This window comes from Acytostelium subglobosum (genome assembly GCF_000787575.1).
Source record: "Acytostelium subglobosum LB1 DNA, scaffold: scaffold3, whole genome shotgun sequence".
Lineage (NCBI taxonomy): Eukaryota > Evosea > Eumycetozoa > Acytosteliales > Acytosteliaceae > Acytostelium > Acytostelium subglobosum.
In genome coordinates, this window is record NW_012236529.1 from 1,078,866 (window position 1) to 1,093,605 (window position 14,740).

At 44.6% G+C, this 14,740-nt stretch overlaps 6 protein-coding genes across 6 annotated transcripts; 2 read left to right on the forward strand and 4 right to left on the reverse strand.

Annotated features, from left to right (window-relative positions):
* Positions 1-90: 90 nt before the first annotated feature.
* Positions 91-741, reverse strand: SAMD00019534_019180 (hypothetical protein; the record flags this gene model as incomplete). Its single annotated transcript, XM_012902509.1, has 3 exons — positions 91-344; positions 466-504; positions 612-741. 3 exons carry the CDS (start codon positions 739-741, stop codon positions 91-93), a joined length of 423 nt encoding a protein of 140 aa, XP_012757963.1.
* Positions 742-909: 168 nt separating this feature from the next.
* SAMD00019534_019190 (hypothetical protein) lies at positions 910-1,151 on the reverse strand (the record flags this gene model as incomplete). Its single annotated transcript, XM_012902510.1, has 2 exons — positions 910-1,080; positions 1,146-1,151. Coding segments are annotated over 2 exons (177 nt in total), but the record flags the coding sequence as incomplete, so codon positions are not given.
* A 2,489-nt stretch (positions 1,152-3,640) lies between these two features.
* On the reverse strand, positions 3,641-6,182 carry SAMD00019534_019200 (hypothetical protein; the record flags this gene model as incomplete). Its single annotated transcript, XM_012902511.1, has 2 exons — positions 3,641-4,312; positions 4,395-6,182. The coding sequence occupies 2 exons, from the start codon at positions 6,180-6,182 to the stop codon at positions 3,641-3,643; spliced, it is 2,460 nt and encodes an 819-aa protein (XP_012757965.1).
* Positions 6,183-7,251: 1,069 nt separating this feature from the next.
* SAMD00019534_019210 (hypothetical protein) lies at positions 7,252-7,908 on the reverse strand (the record flags this gene model as incomplete). The annotated part of the gene is made up of 1 exon (XM_012902512.1): positions 7,252-7,908. A coding segment is annotated over one exon (657 nt), but the record flags the coding sequence as incomplete, so codon positions are not given.
* A 1,477-nt stretch (positions 7,909-9,385) lies between these two features.
* On the forward strand, positions 9,386-10,733 carry SAMD00019534_019220 (hypothetical protein; the record flags this gene model as incomplete). Its single annotated transcript, XM_012902513.1, has 3 exons — positions 9,386-9,691; positions 9,749-9,906; positions 10,070-10,733. 3 exons carry the CDS (start codon positions 9,386-9,388, stop codon positions 10,731-10,733), a joined length of 1,128 nt encoding a protein of 375 aa, XP_012757967.1.
* Positions 10,734-11,661: 928 nt separating this feature from the next.
* Positions 11,662-14,314, forward strand: SAMD00019534_019230 (hypothetical protein; the record flags this gene model as incomplete). Its single annotated transcript, XM_012902514.1, has 2 exons — positions 11,662-11,773; positions 11,871-14,314. 2 exons carry the CDS (start codon positions 11,662-11,664, stop codon positions 14,312-14,314), a joined length of 2,556 nt encoding a protein of 851 aa, XP_012757968.1.
* Positions 14,315-14,740: the final 426 nt, after the last annotated feature.

Consider the following 14,740-nt stretch of genomic DNA (forward strand, 5'->3'; position numbering starts at 1 on the left):
GATCGTGATCACTCGCTTGCTACTGACTAATGCTCTGTCTGTCTCTCTTTGATTGTGTTATCGCTATATCTAATCGTCGTCCACCATACTTTATTGGCTTGGTTGCTGCTGTGTCGAAGAAGTGTCTTGCTTCTTATCATTAAATAACTTGTTGATCTGTGACTTCTTCTCTCTTCTCTCTTTGATCTTCTGATCGACCTTTGTCTGGAAGTCAGCAATCTTATCTGTGACGTACTTCTGCTCAGCAATCACCTCTGCCTTTAGCTGATTGATGATAGCCTCTCTATTCTCTCTTGTTCTTTGCCATTTCATCTGTTTCTCTGTGATTGGTGCAGGTCTTCCGTCTATATGATGATTCATTGATTGATTCATTGATTGATTCATTGAATGAGTGAGTGATCCTCGTCATTCTTAATGTAGCGTCATCCTCATCATTGATTGACCAGCTGTTGTTGCTATACTAACCTGCAAAGTGAAAGTCTGGTAGATCATGAAGTGGACCATCTGTGATTGATACATATATGTTAGGTCATTGTAATACACTCAAGTTGAACCATCATGTTCCAACCATGCCTGCTGGCTACACATCCTTAAGTCCAATGCAATCATACCTTCGTTTCCACTTCTCATTCTATTGTTTGACAATCTAAACTGTTCTCCAGCTCTGTTCAAGCAAGCACCTGATGATGTCTTTGACAGGAACAATGGTGTCCTTCTGACTATATTTGATACAATGCTCATTCTCTATCTATATATATAACTATCTAACTATGTATCTCTTTCTATCACTATGTTTCGTTCGTTAAAGTCCAACAGTGTAGTGTGATCACCAATTTTTGAAAAAGGCTCAAAACAAGGTCTTTTCCAGTTCTCAATAATTTGACAAACAAGATAATGATATTTGTATTATTTATTTGATGATATATCCAAGTTCAGGGATATATATACCTCACCGGTGTGGATTTGCTTAATCTCTTGATGGTTTCTTGGTCTCCTTTGGAACACATTTGGCTCCTTGTGGGTCCTCAATACACTTCTCACCAATGTTACATGTGATCTGGGAGCATGGGATGAAGGCAACTATATAGGTTTGGTTAGTTAGTGATTGGTATGGAATGGAATAGAATCATAACAATAATACATACTTCCATACACAGCAGTGCAGTAAAGAGCAACGAGGAGGATGATTAAGATTGATCTGATTTGCATTGTAAGAAATATTTGTATGATATTGATTGATTGAATGAATGAATGAATAAAAGAATAATGGATGAACGGATTATGATATCTCCCCTCGATGATGACGATGATATCGAGAGAGAGTATGGTTCTCCAACAACAGCAACATGTCTTTTGACGGGACCGATGGTACTGCCGTGTACAAGTGTATCGGTGTCGTCTAATGGGGAAAAATCATGTTTGGACAAGTCTGCTGATGTATCTGTGTCAGGCTTCAATTCAATCAATTAGGTATTAGATTCTAAAAATAGATAATTGATAGAGAGACGTCTCCTTATATTACATTATTGATGATCATCAAACCAATCGATCGAAACATACTGATTGATTAATCCTTGTTGTTGGAGAACCAAAACAATATGATGTCTGTTCAGCATCTCCGAAGACTTTGGCACTGCTGATACTAACGTTTGTCACCTTGAGTATTCCACAGAGATTGGCTGATGTTGAAGTGCATCATGCAATCATTGTGTAACTGTGAGAAACGTTAATAAGAGCAATACCTTCACTGTGCACCTTGTTGCTTCCAGACCTGGCAACGGAAGAAAAAGAGGACGTAGCCAGTAACAATTTGAGCTGGTGCATATCAGGCAACCCAATGGGATTCATCTTAATCCGATATTGCGCAATGGTAGCGGAGCATGTCTCATGGTGGCGCCTATGTAGGAGGAGCACAGAGTGATGCATACATATATCTATATGTACAATAATTATTTGTTTGTTTGATCGCAAGTATTAGTAAGTTAAGAAATGAATGAAAAGTGTGATCAACTTCACATTTTATTGTTGAAAGTTGTTGATTGCAGATACAGATAAAGATAGAATATATATAAATAATGACAACAACATTAAAGAGAAAGAATACAGATGGTGATAATCAAAAAGCTATCACCTCAAACAATAACAAAGCAACAACAACAACAACAGATATATATGCATTGCAGGCACCTTTGTTGACTCGTCCTGCACGTAAACAATCCAATCACATCAATTCGAGATATGAAGAGCATGATAMCAGATGGAACAGAGTATAATATATGGTATCACAAGAAGTTGGGCAATAAGAATTGGCGCGATAGAGCTGTCAGCGAGACACGTTGTGTTCTTCTGAAAGACTGTGGACGCACACGTGCCAAGGACAAGGACTCTAGTTTCTGTCTGCACTTTGCTCGTGGCAAGTGTGTCAATGGCGTCGACTGCACCTATCTACATCGCATACCCACGCCAGAGGATGACACCAGACTCGAGCTCACCTATGACATCTTTGGTCGTGAGAGGTTCCGCGATGACCGTGACGACATGGGTGGAGTAGGAAGCTTCAGTCGTGATAACAGAAGTAAGTTGTTGTTGTTACTCGTGGACGAATGAAATACTGACACGACCCTTCAATCAATCATTAGCATTATACATTGGAGGACTTAGATCAAATCAGAATGTGACTGCATTGGAGGACATGCTGAGAAGAGGCTTCGAAGAATGGGGCGGCCTCGAGTATGTTAGAGTGATCCTCAACAAGTCGATTGCCTTTGTTAGGTATATGTATAGGTCATCGGCAGAGTTTGCAAAGGAGGCCATGTCCGATCAGACGTTGGACAATGGCGAGCTGCTCAACGTGCGTTGGGCCACCGAGGACTCAAACCCACTGGCGCGCAAGGCTGACGAGCGCAACCTGCATCGTGTCGCCACCGAAGTGGTCAACAAGCGTCTTCGCGAGATGACGCCAGACGACCATGCCGCTCTCCAGTTCCAGCAGACGGGCGTCTACCCCAACACGGACGGCCAGTACGACCCCGCCCTGCTCCTCGAACAGCAGCAGCAGATGTATCAATATCAATACAACACGAGCGCGCAGTACGAGATGCATCCTTATGCGCGACAGTACAATCATCGACTGAACGAGAGGAAGGAGCGCGGCGATGAGGATGCCCAGGACATTGGGCTGCTCTCCAATGTTGGCCACTACTATGGCCATGCGCCCAACCAACTAAACAACGAGCAGAAGAACCAATACGAGGAGTATCTCAAGAACTACTATCAGTACTATGGCTACGACTACACCAAGATGACTGAGGAGCAGAAGGAACAATTGAAGCAATACTCTCAGACATACTATGGATTCGCGCCAAACTCAACTGATCAGTCTGGTGCTGCTTCTTCAGCAACTGCAGCCATCACCAACAACGAAGAAGATGAAGATGATGAAGATGACGATGAAGAAGATGACAAGAGCGAGGAGACACAGGCTGACAAGAAGACAGAAGATGATAATGCGAACACAACTGCTGACCAGCAGCAGGATTAAAAGAGACGACTTGACTTGTTTCTGTACAGACTCAGTTGCGAGTGCTTTTGGTTTATTCATCGCGATGACTGAGGGCGGCGACTCAATCAATGATAATCATCATGGCTTGATCCAACCTTGAAGGATGAGATCCTCCAGGGTCATCAGCTGTTGTGTCTCCAATAACTCAATGGTGGTCTTGCCTTCGATCTTGTTGATGATCGACTGCTCGTTGACCTCCTCACAGATTGCGCTGCCAAAGAAGATAAAGCGAAGATGGAAGTGGAGATGCGTGTCCAACGTGAGGTAGTTGACAGTGTTGAGCGATAGCTTGATGCAATCGGTCAGCTCCAGAGCCTCCAGCAGCAGCCACTTCTTCATGATGCAGCGCACGGTCGTGTCGGTGATGTTGTAACAACTGATGCATGAGAAGATGCGGATGTTTGGACAGGTGTCGATCAACGCGTGCATGGATGCGTTCTCCAGCTGTTGGAAACCGCCACCAATGAACAACGATTCGAGGTTGGCTGCGCATCGACTCTTGGACAGCGCGGTTACAATGTCATCGGTGACCATGTTGGAGAATGCAATGTTCAATGTCTTTAGACGGGTGGCCGAGTCGAAGAACCTTGTGATCTTGTCGAGTGCGACTGGACCAATGCGGCTATGCGACATATACAACTTGCGCAACAGTGGACAGTTGTCTGCCAGCACATTGAACAATTCAAACGTAATCGTACTACATTGAGACAGGCTTACAACTTCCAAACATTGATTCGCCTTGGATATCAGCTGAGTTTGATTGATTATGATTGGGTCAGTGAATGATTGATTGATTGAGTGATTGGAATAGCTCCAGTATGGGTATGCTTACATTAAATACATTGTCAGTGATTGGAAGACCGTCGAGCTTTAGTGTGCGAAGACTGTTGATGTGGTGAGGTAGTTCGCGAAGGTGTTTGTCCTTGACCTGGGCGAAGCTGATGTCGAGGTAGTGGATGCATGGATTGCACTTGAGTACCTCGAGTAGTCCATCCGATGCCTTGACAGTCTGGCATGCCAGATGTGTGAGTGAGGTCAGGCCATTGGTCGCGAGATCAAGCATGCCGTCATCGCCAACCCGCGAGCAGAATGATATGTCTAGTGAGTGTAGCTGTGGGAGCATGTTGGGCAGGCTGGATAGAGTCTCGTCGTCGATAAGGGTCTGCGCCATGTTCAGACTCTGTATGTTGGCGGGGTATATTGATTGATTGTAGTGATTGGCATCGTCCAGCTTGGAGGTGTGCATTGATGAGGTGGATGTGGAGATGTTGGATGAGATGTTTGATGACAAGTTGGACGATAGTGTCATGGTCGACGATGAGGCGATTGTGTGTCTGCGTGCATGTGCGCTGCTGCTGGTTGATGATGCGGACGATGATACGTGAATGGACTTGGTGGGGTTGCTCAACATTGAGATGAGGGCACGGCCATCAAGACCTGGCAGATGGCCCAGATCAAGGTTGGTCAGACTGGACAAGTTGCAGAAGGTGGCCGTGACCTTGGGCGTGAGGATGTCGGCACACGACAGTCTGCCAATGGATAGGCTGCGAATGGCCTTGCACTTAGATGTGATGGTCAGCAGTGTCTTGGCCGACACCTTGGTGCCAGACACATCCAACGATGTAAGACTTGGCGATGCCTTGAACAACTTCCTCAGCATGGCGTCCGAGAACGTGGTGCAATGTCTGATCGACAGGCTTTCCAGACCGATGCTAAGCAGACTTGATGTGTTGGATGAGCTGGCTGAGCTGGTCGTCTCCAGATCACCACTATGATTGGACATCATCGAGTGATTGCCACCGCCTCCACCTGGGTTGCGAATCACTGGGTCTGATGAAGACATGCCCATCTTCTTCTTTAACTTGTTCTTGAGGTTACCAATGCTGAATGAGGAGGACGAGGTGGAGGTGGATGAGGTGGATGGGGAGTTGTTGGAGTTGGATGTGGACGTGGATGTTGATGAGGACTCTGATGCGCCAACACCACCCTTCTTGGAGGGTGACATTATCAGACCGGCTGTTGTAGACTCAATCTGTTGTTGCTGTTGTTGCTGTTGTTGTTGATGTTGGGATTGATGTTGAACACCATTGGACATGAGAAGGATCTTGAGGACAGAGTCATCAATGTCATAGCAGAAGGAGAAGTCTAGGTGATGAATGTTGCGACATGTTCGCAACAACTCTTTGGTGGCATCACATTGTGATATCTTGCTTCTAACAATTCTAAAGTCCAATGTATGTATGTTGTCATCGGCCAACTGTGCCAACAGTGTTGACAACGATGCTGTTGTCACTTTGCTACTGCTGCCACCGCCACTCGAGTTGCCACCACCAATACTAGTATAGTTTAGTAGACGGAACTCCATCATAAAGTGAATAAGCTCTTCACGTAGCTCTTGTGGCATCATGCGTAGTTGGCGCTTGGTCGCGTCAGACAAGTGAGTTGCGCCAGCCGGTACGGCAGTGCATATGGCCGTGATCAACGCGATGAAGCAACGACGTTTCAATGTGAGTGCATGATGTTTCTGTAGTAGTCTCAAGTACTCCACTGTATGTTGGTAATGTTGTGCGGCATGGTCTTGTCCCGTGAGCCTCTGGACAACCTTTGGAAGTAGTTTCATCACTCTTTCTCTCTCTCTCTTGTTTTTGGATGTTGGTTGTTCTAGTTGTTGGATGTTGATGATTGTTGTTGATTGTTGTTTTTGTTGTTGTTGTAGTATGTGTATGTGCTAATCGATGATTGAAATGAGATCTCTGTCTGGAATGGTCCTGGCCCATGCACCAATCAATACCAACCAAACCAATCACCAAACAACAACAACAAACAAACCATCACAGACGTGAGAGGTTAGGCAAGTATGGTCCACCAATCACTAGTGGGTTGGAGGCAGGTTGCGAAAGTGAGATTAGAGGTTAGATTTGTTTCTTCAGGCAACGGCTTGAATTGGGCCTTTCGAAAATTTTGGGTGCACCCAAACTACAATCCAAAGAGCACGATCGTCCTATCTTTCGGTGACACTCATAGCAACAATCTCTCTCGATAATTCGAATTATCAATTGTCGACACTCTCCCGATCAATAAATATATATCTTCTCGGCTATTCCGAAATGATTTAGAAATCAATTTATTAATATTATATCCATTTTCATAGACCCTATTCGTATTTCGTGTCATAGCTAGCCATTGACATGTCAATGTCAATAAACAAAGATGTGTCTTTCTCGATGATTCACTACTTACATACCTTATGAAATAAATGAATGGTCAATAGTGCACTTTATCATCAATCAATCACTCTCTCTCTCTCTCTTGTAACTTCAAAGAACAAACACATCAACTTTCCGCATTTGCAGCATCTGCAAGTCGGTTCCCAACTTTTATTATAACTTGGCTGCCTGGCTGCTGAATGAGGGTCATTGATGAGGTGTTTGCATTCTAAACTACTAGATACTTATTACTTCACTGTGGTGAAGTTGATGTAACATCTTTCGTTGAGTCTCTTGTGATGATATAGACGAACGACTATCTATTTTAACCTGTTTATTATTACTTCATTGTCAACTAACCAGCCCAAAATACAAAGGTAAGGTTCACTCTCTCACTCATTGATTCAATCAATCAATCACTCAATCAAGTCAAGTCATGCCAAGTCAAGTCACCTTTTGTATTACATTACACTATGTAGATCACTCTATCTTTATGCTATTTACACCATTAATTGGAAGTGATAACACCTTTTGTAGTTTGACTTCGAGTATACCTTGATTGTACTCGGCTTCGATTGAACTTATGTCAACCTTGTCAACAGGTAACATGAACTTTCGATTGAATCTACCTCTTTGTATCTCCATTCTTCTGAATATTCCATCATTGACTGTTCCCACAACTCCTACTCCACCTCCATTATGTTCTTGATCCCCATGATTATGTTGTTCATCTTCAAGATGGTGATCCAAGTCTATTTCATTGATTGATGGTGATTGTGCTGAAGCTGATGTTGGTGAATGTGAATGTGAAGTATATTGACGATCCTCCATCATTGTGGATGAAGGATATATTCTCTCTCCTTTGATTTGTAGTTCATTGCCAATAACATCCAAATGTATATCTTCCTTCCTCATTCCAGGCAACTCAATATATATTGTCATGTCCAAATCAGTTTCATACACATCTACTAATGGTTTCCATGAATGATGTCCATGTCCATATCCATGTCCATATCCATGTCCATGTCCATGTCCATGTCCATGTCCATGTGCATGACCATCTCTATTCCCATGCTCGTGTCCATTTCCAACTTGTTGATGATGAAGTTCATTAATATTGTCTTCTGTATTATGTACCATTATTATTATTGTTATTATTATTATTATTATAACTTATTATTATTTAGTTTACGTGTGTAGGTCAATTTCATACGAATGAACCCATTAATTGACCCATCCATTCATTGGTTTAGTTTGTTTGTTCATAATAACAGGATAGTTATTTTTTATGACCTTAAGCTATTATTAAGTTCGTTCGTTTTTGGAAGGATTGATGTCCAACAAGGTCACACCACATGTCACCCGACAAGCCCAACAAGCCCAACAACCCCCTCTCTCCCTTTCAATGGACCACCCAACCGATTTTGGGCCGAATGCCCCAATCCACATCAACAAGGACTTACCCCCACACCCACAACATCCTCAACAAAACCATCCATCCAACTGCAAAGGACCATGGACATGTCCAACCTGTGCTGGATGCCCTACCCCCGTCTAACCTATTCGCCATCGTTACACACATAAGTAGTGTTCGGAGTGACCATCAATCATTAACTCATCGACGACGACGTCTTGAATTGAATGACCTTCATCCATATTCAATCAATCAATCAACCAAACTTTTGTATTTGTATCAATCGTATCATTAGTCAATGTATCACTAAATCGTCAGATAGACAAAGAGAGTCAGAGGAATATAGATAGATAGATAGGCGGAATGTATGTATTCCAGTACTTCATAATTATGTCTCTCATGTTGTTGATCGATCGCACATAAGTTCACAACACACTTCTATCACTCATCTTTATCTCATACCATACACATTTTGATCACGATGTGTCTCCACCAACTATCTACCACACTCAATCAATCATAAACACACATGATACGCGTCCATCACCCACATCGTCACAACCACCAATGATGGGTGGACCATCAGTTTAATTACGGACACAAACACAATCTCACACAAACACTAACACATCAACCAATCAATCACTCACGACGGTAAATCGACGAAACAGTATCCTTATCCCACACTTCACTTCCATTTATAACTATTGATGTTGAACATTCATTCATTCACTCACTTTAGTTCTATTTGAATGAATAGAAGGCTTGCTTTCCTTATGATGTGTGTGTGTGTGTGAGGTTAGCACAGTCATGTGATTATCGACACTCCCGCACAGACAGACATGTATTTGTTGTTGTTGTTGGAACACACAATCAATCCCCAATACTCTCTGAGTGGTCGATACATACCATCAACATCTCCGTATTCAGTAGTACACTCCCAATACATCTCTATTCTTCATTATCCATCCAATCAATCAGATATATACCAAATCAATCAATCAACTCAACCCAACATCAATCCAAGACCACTTCAACAAGTCCAACTTCGATCAGGAGGATAATCCAAACATCTCTCTAACCAATCATTCAATCAATCAATCAAGATTACATATCAAAGTTGATCAGATTTCCAGACATTTCAATCAATCAATCAATTAATTACATCCAGATATTCTGGAAATATATAATATAATAATAATAATGGGATGCACAAATTCGAAACAGTTGGAGACACCGGCAACCAAGCATAATGATAGTTTGAATCAATATTTGAGACAGGCAGGCAAGGATGCTCAGTTGGAATTCAGAGTACTATTGTTAGGCGCTGGTGAATCTGGCAAGTCTACAGTTGTCAAGCAACTTAGATCCATATATAGATTACCAGTCGACGATGCTGAACTACAAAGTTATGCCATCAACATTCACAAGAATACCGTACTCTGTATGCAAGTCCTACTAGAAGCAGCTGATACATTACATGTTGAATTAACAGATCCAGAGGCTAAAGTATGTTCCATGATTCAATCAATCAATCAATCATTCACTGACCCAATCATTGTGTAGAAACGAGCTACATCAGTGAGAGCATTCCAGTTTGAACAAGATGTTAAACAGATGCCAGTAAACATTGGATTGGATATTGAAGAGTTGTGGAAAGACCCTGATATCCAAAAGATTTGGGAGAGAAGATCAGAGTATTGGTTCTTGGATGCCACTCCATAGTAAGTCTCACCCTCCCATCACTGGAATCATTCCAATCACTCGATCAATCAACCACATGGACACACTCAAACATTCATTCATGGAACCATTCCATCACATCACATCATTCATCAAGTGATTGATCACACACTAACGCTCACTCGATCAATCAATCAATTATAGTTACTTTGATAACATTGAAAGATTCCTGGAGGATGACTTTAGACCAACAGAGGAGGATTGTATTATGACGAGAGTCAGGACGACAGGTATTTCGACGACGGACCTGGAAGAAGGTCCTGTGCATTATAGGGTGATTGACGTGGGTGGACAGCGTAATGAGCGAAAGAAATGGATACACTGCTTTGATGACGTCAAGGCATTGTTCTTCGTAGTCAATCTGGCCGGTTATGATCAGGTGATGTTTGAAGACCCATCACAGAACCGAATGCTAGAGGCACTGACACTGTTTGGTCAGATCTGCAACAATCCAATCTTTGCCAACACTCCCATATTCCTGCTATTGAACAAGAAGGACCTGTTTGAGACGATGCTGCTGAACAAGGCCGACCTGACCAAATGCTTCCCAGAGTACAAGGGCGGACGAAACGTTCAAGTGGCGCTGGACTACATCAAGGCGCAGTTCGAGGCCAAGCTCACCAACACGACCAAGCCCCTGTACACACACTACATTGCTGCGCGCTACAAGAAAGATGTCAAGTTTGCTTGGGACGAAGTCAAGAATGTGTTGATCGAGGAGAATCGCAAGGTGCTCAAGTCGAGCAGCAACAATGGCGCTGACAGCAGGCCCAAGAAGAAGAAGGCTGCTGCCATGGCCGCAAGTTAGTTTGTTAGTCCAGTAAAGTCAAGCCACAAGTGGCTATGCTAATGCTATTGAATAAACTCGAGTTGTACATGTAATGCATATCAAAGACAAAGGGCAAGGGCAAAAGGGTAATGGTAAGGTTTGTTCGCCAAGATCGCGACCGAGATGCAAAAGATGTCCCAGGACTGCAAACATCATCTCGCCAACCCCCAGGAGGTTTGGGGCTACGCGGGTCCCGCACCTTAATGGGCCTTTGCCAAAGATAGATAGAGTGAAAGTGGCACGCCCAAAATTCATGAACAGAAGGTGAGTGGGTGGGCGCCCAATCAACTTCAGGGGTCAAGCCACAAAGTTGCTCATGTGTTGAGATCACTCATCAGTCGACTATCATAGATCATGTGACCAGCTTGCTGTATTCATTACTGAACATCATCAATCATAATAATCTTGTAATAATTATCTGTACTTATATATAATAATTAAATAATAATAACAAACAAAACTAAACTAAAGTGTAAGTTCAATCAATCATTCATTTAGGGAATTGGAATTCAATCAATCAATCATTGTGGTCTTCCAACAACCACAGTTGGATCAGCTTAACCCCCGACCATGCGGTGATTGAATGAATGGCATTGGCATTGGTGATAAGATGGATGGATGGGGGAGTTTGAATGTGTGTGCTTCCGAAGCACATGGAGATGAATGGGAAAGACGAGCCACCTTACCTTGTTGTGTGTTTGTGTACAATTGTGTTGTTCCTCACTCTCTCACATCACTACAACATCTACTCTCTCATTAGAGTATATATATATACCTTTGCAAACACAATCACATTTATCATCTACCTGATATACAATACTTACCTACTTATCTACTGGATAAACAGTAACATAACAATTGTAGATATATATATCTGTTAACAACAACAAACAAACAATCAAAGATGATGCAAATGCCTTATAAGCAAACGGCACGAACCACTACTGGTGTCGTGCCACCAACAGAGAAGAAGAAGGGAAGCAAGCTATTTGCCTTGAAGACTGACTTCCTTAAGAATGGTACGTCAACTAATCGATCCAACATTGTCCATCCAGTCTTTCTTACTCATATCTATCCATCTGCACTGCGACTCACATGAATGATTGCGATATACAGATGAGGACTCTATTCAAAAGGGTATCTTGGATCATGTGGAGTACACATTGGCCAGAACAAAGTATAACTTTGACTCGTTCTCTGCATACCAGGGCTCAGCCTACAGTGTTAGAGATCGTTTGATTGAGCGATGGAATGAGACTCAACAGTACTACACTGAGCAGGACCCAAAGCGTGTCTACTACTTGTCGATGGAGTACTTGATGGGCCGCACACTCCAGAACGCCGTCTACAACATGAACCTCAAGGACGAGTACCACAACGCCCTGCTCGAGTTTGGCTTCGAGCTGGAAGACCTCTACGAGGAGGAGAAGGACGCCGCACTCGGCAACGGTGGTCTGGGCAGACTGGCCGCATGCTTCATGGACTCGCTGGCCACGCTCAAGTACCCAGCCTGGGGCTACGGTCTGCGCTACAACTACGGAATGTTCGAGCAGGGCATCTACGATGGCTACCAGACTGAGGTGCCAGACTACTGGCTGGTCGCTGGCAACCCATGGGAGATTGAACGTTTGGATGTACAGTACACGGTGCGATTCTACGGCCAGGTGGTCGAGCGCAAGACGAGCGAGGGCGTGCGCCACGAGTGGGAGGGAGGCGAGCTGGTGCAGGCTATCGCCTACGACACACCCGTGCCAGGCTACCACACCACCAACACCAACAACATCCGTCTGTGGAGCTCCAAGCCACACAAGGAGTTTGACCTGGAGGCATTCAATGGAGGCAACTATCTGAGCGCCGTCGAGGCCAAGCAGCGCTCGGAGAACATCACATCGGTGCTGTATCCCAACGACAACACTTACAGTGGCAAGGAGCTGCGTCTGAAGCAACAGTACTTCTTCGTGGCGGCCACACTCTGCGACATTGTGCGTCGTTACAAGAAGTCTCACACCGACTGGAAGGAGTTCCCCAACAAGGTGGCCGTTCAGCTGAACGACACACATCCCACCATTGGTGTCATCGAGCTGTTCAGGAAGCTGTTGGACGAGGAGGGACTTGCCTGGGACGAGGCCTGGTCCATCGTCACCAAGACTTTCGCGTACACCAACCACACCATCCTGCCCGAGGCCCTCGAGATGTGGCCAGTCAAGCTTATCGAAGATCTGCTGCCTCGCCACATGCAGCTGATCTACGGCATCAACCATCGCTTCCTCATTACCGTCACACAAAAGTGGCCAGACAACATTGAAAAGATGAGAAGTCTCTCCATCATCCAGGAGGGCGAGGAGAAGAAGGTGAGAATGGCACATCTGGCCATCGTCGGCTCGCACTGCGTCAATGGTGTGGCCGCCATGCACTCTGACCTGGTCAAGCACAAGGTGTTCCCAGACTTCTTCGCCTTGTTCCCCGACAAGTTCCAGAACAAGACCAACGGTGTGACACCACGCCGTTGGATCCAGCAGGCCAACCCAACACTCAGCAACATCCTGAACAGATGGCTCAACACAGACAAGTGGGTGATCGATCTAGAGCTGATCAAGGGTATCAAGGAGCACATGGACAACCCACAGCTCATTGAGGAGTGGAAGCAAATGAAGCTGATCAACAAGCAGCGTCTGGCTGACTTCATCTTGGAGCACTGCGGCATCAAGGTCAACATCAATGCCTTGTTCGACGTGCACATAAAGCGTATCCATGAGTACAAGCGCCAGCTGCTCAACATCCTCAGCGTTATCCACCGCTACCTCACCATCAAGAAGATGTCGCCAGAGGAGCGCCGCAACGTGGCGCCACGCGTCGTCATCTTTGCCGGCAAGGCGGCACCCGGCTACTTCATGGCCAAGCGACACATCAAGCTGATCAACTCGGTGGCTGAGGTGATCAACAACGACAAGGAGGTCGACGAGCACCTCAAGGTGGTGTTCATCGCCAACTACAACGTGTCGGTGGCCCAGGTGATCATCCCCGCCAGTGACATCAACCAGCAGATCTCCACCGCCGGAACCGAAGCGTCGGGTACCAGCAACATGAAGTTCACAATGAACGGCTCCCTGATCATTGGTACCCTGGACGGTGCCAACGTCGAGATCGCCGAGGAGGTCGGCCAGGAGAACATGTTCATCTTTGGTCTGCGCACGAGCGAGATTGACAAGGCACGCGAGAAGATGAAGGCCAAGGAGGTCGTGGTCGACTCGCGTCTCCAGGAAGTGTTCCTCAACATTGAGCTGGGCACATTTGGCGCGCCCGAAGTCTTCAAGCCCATCCTCGACTCACTCAACTATGGCGACTTCTATCTGACCATGCAGGACTTCCCACTTTACCTTGATGCGCAGGAGGAGGTTGACAACCTGTGGAAGCGTCCAGATGACTGGATCCGCAAGTCTATCATCAACACTGCCAGCACCTACTTCTTCAGCAGTGATCGTGCCATGAAGGAGTACGCTCAACAGATCTGGGGCATTGAGCCATGTGAAGTCGAGACCACTGACTACAGGAGATATTAACAACAGCAATCACCCTCTCTTGTAAATGAACCACCAAAGTACGTCCATAGTACTTGCTATCAATAAACATACATATACATTCATTCATTCATTCCAATGGAATCATTCCACACTATTGATCACACGATCACAACACATAAGCACGAACACCAAGTCGAAATGAAGTTCTATTTGGAAAGTTCCCAAAGTGGTTGGGATCTTAAGATCCAATAATAATATCTTTCGAGGCCTCGAGTTGATGCCCAATGTGCCAAAGAGTCGGGTCTCCAACATTTGTGGTGGATCCGATCACTCATAAACCATACAGGTTTTTATTTATTCAAATAATGTGACGATGATCACACAAACAAAACACACACTAACAATCGATTATGACTTGAGCATAAAAAATATTTTAAAAAAAAAGGAGAGTTCTGTTTTGTTTGT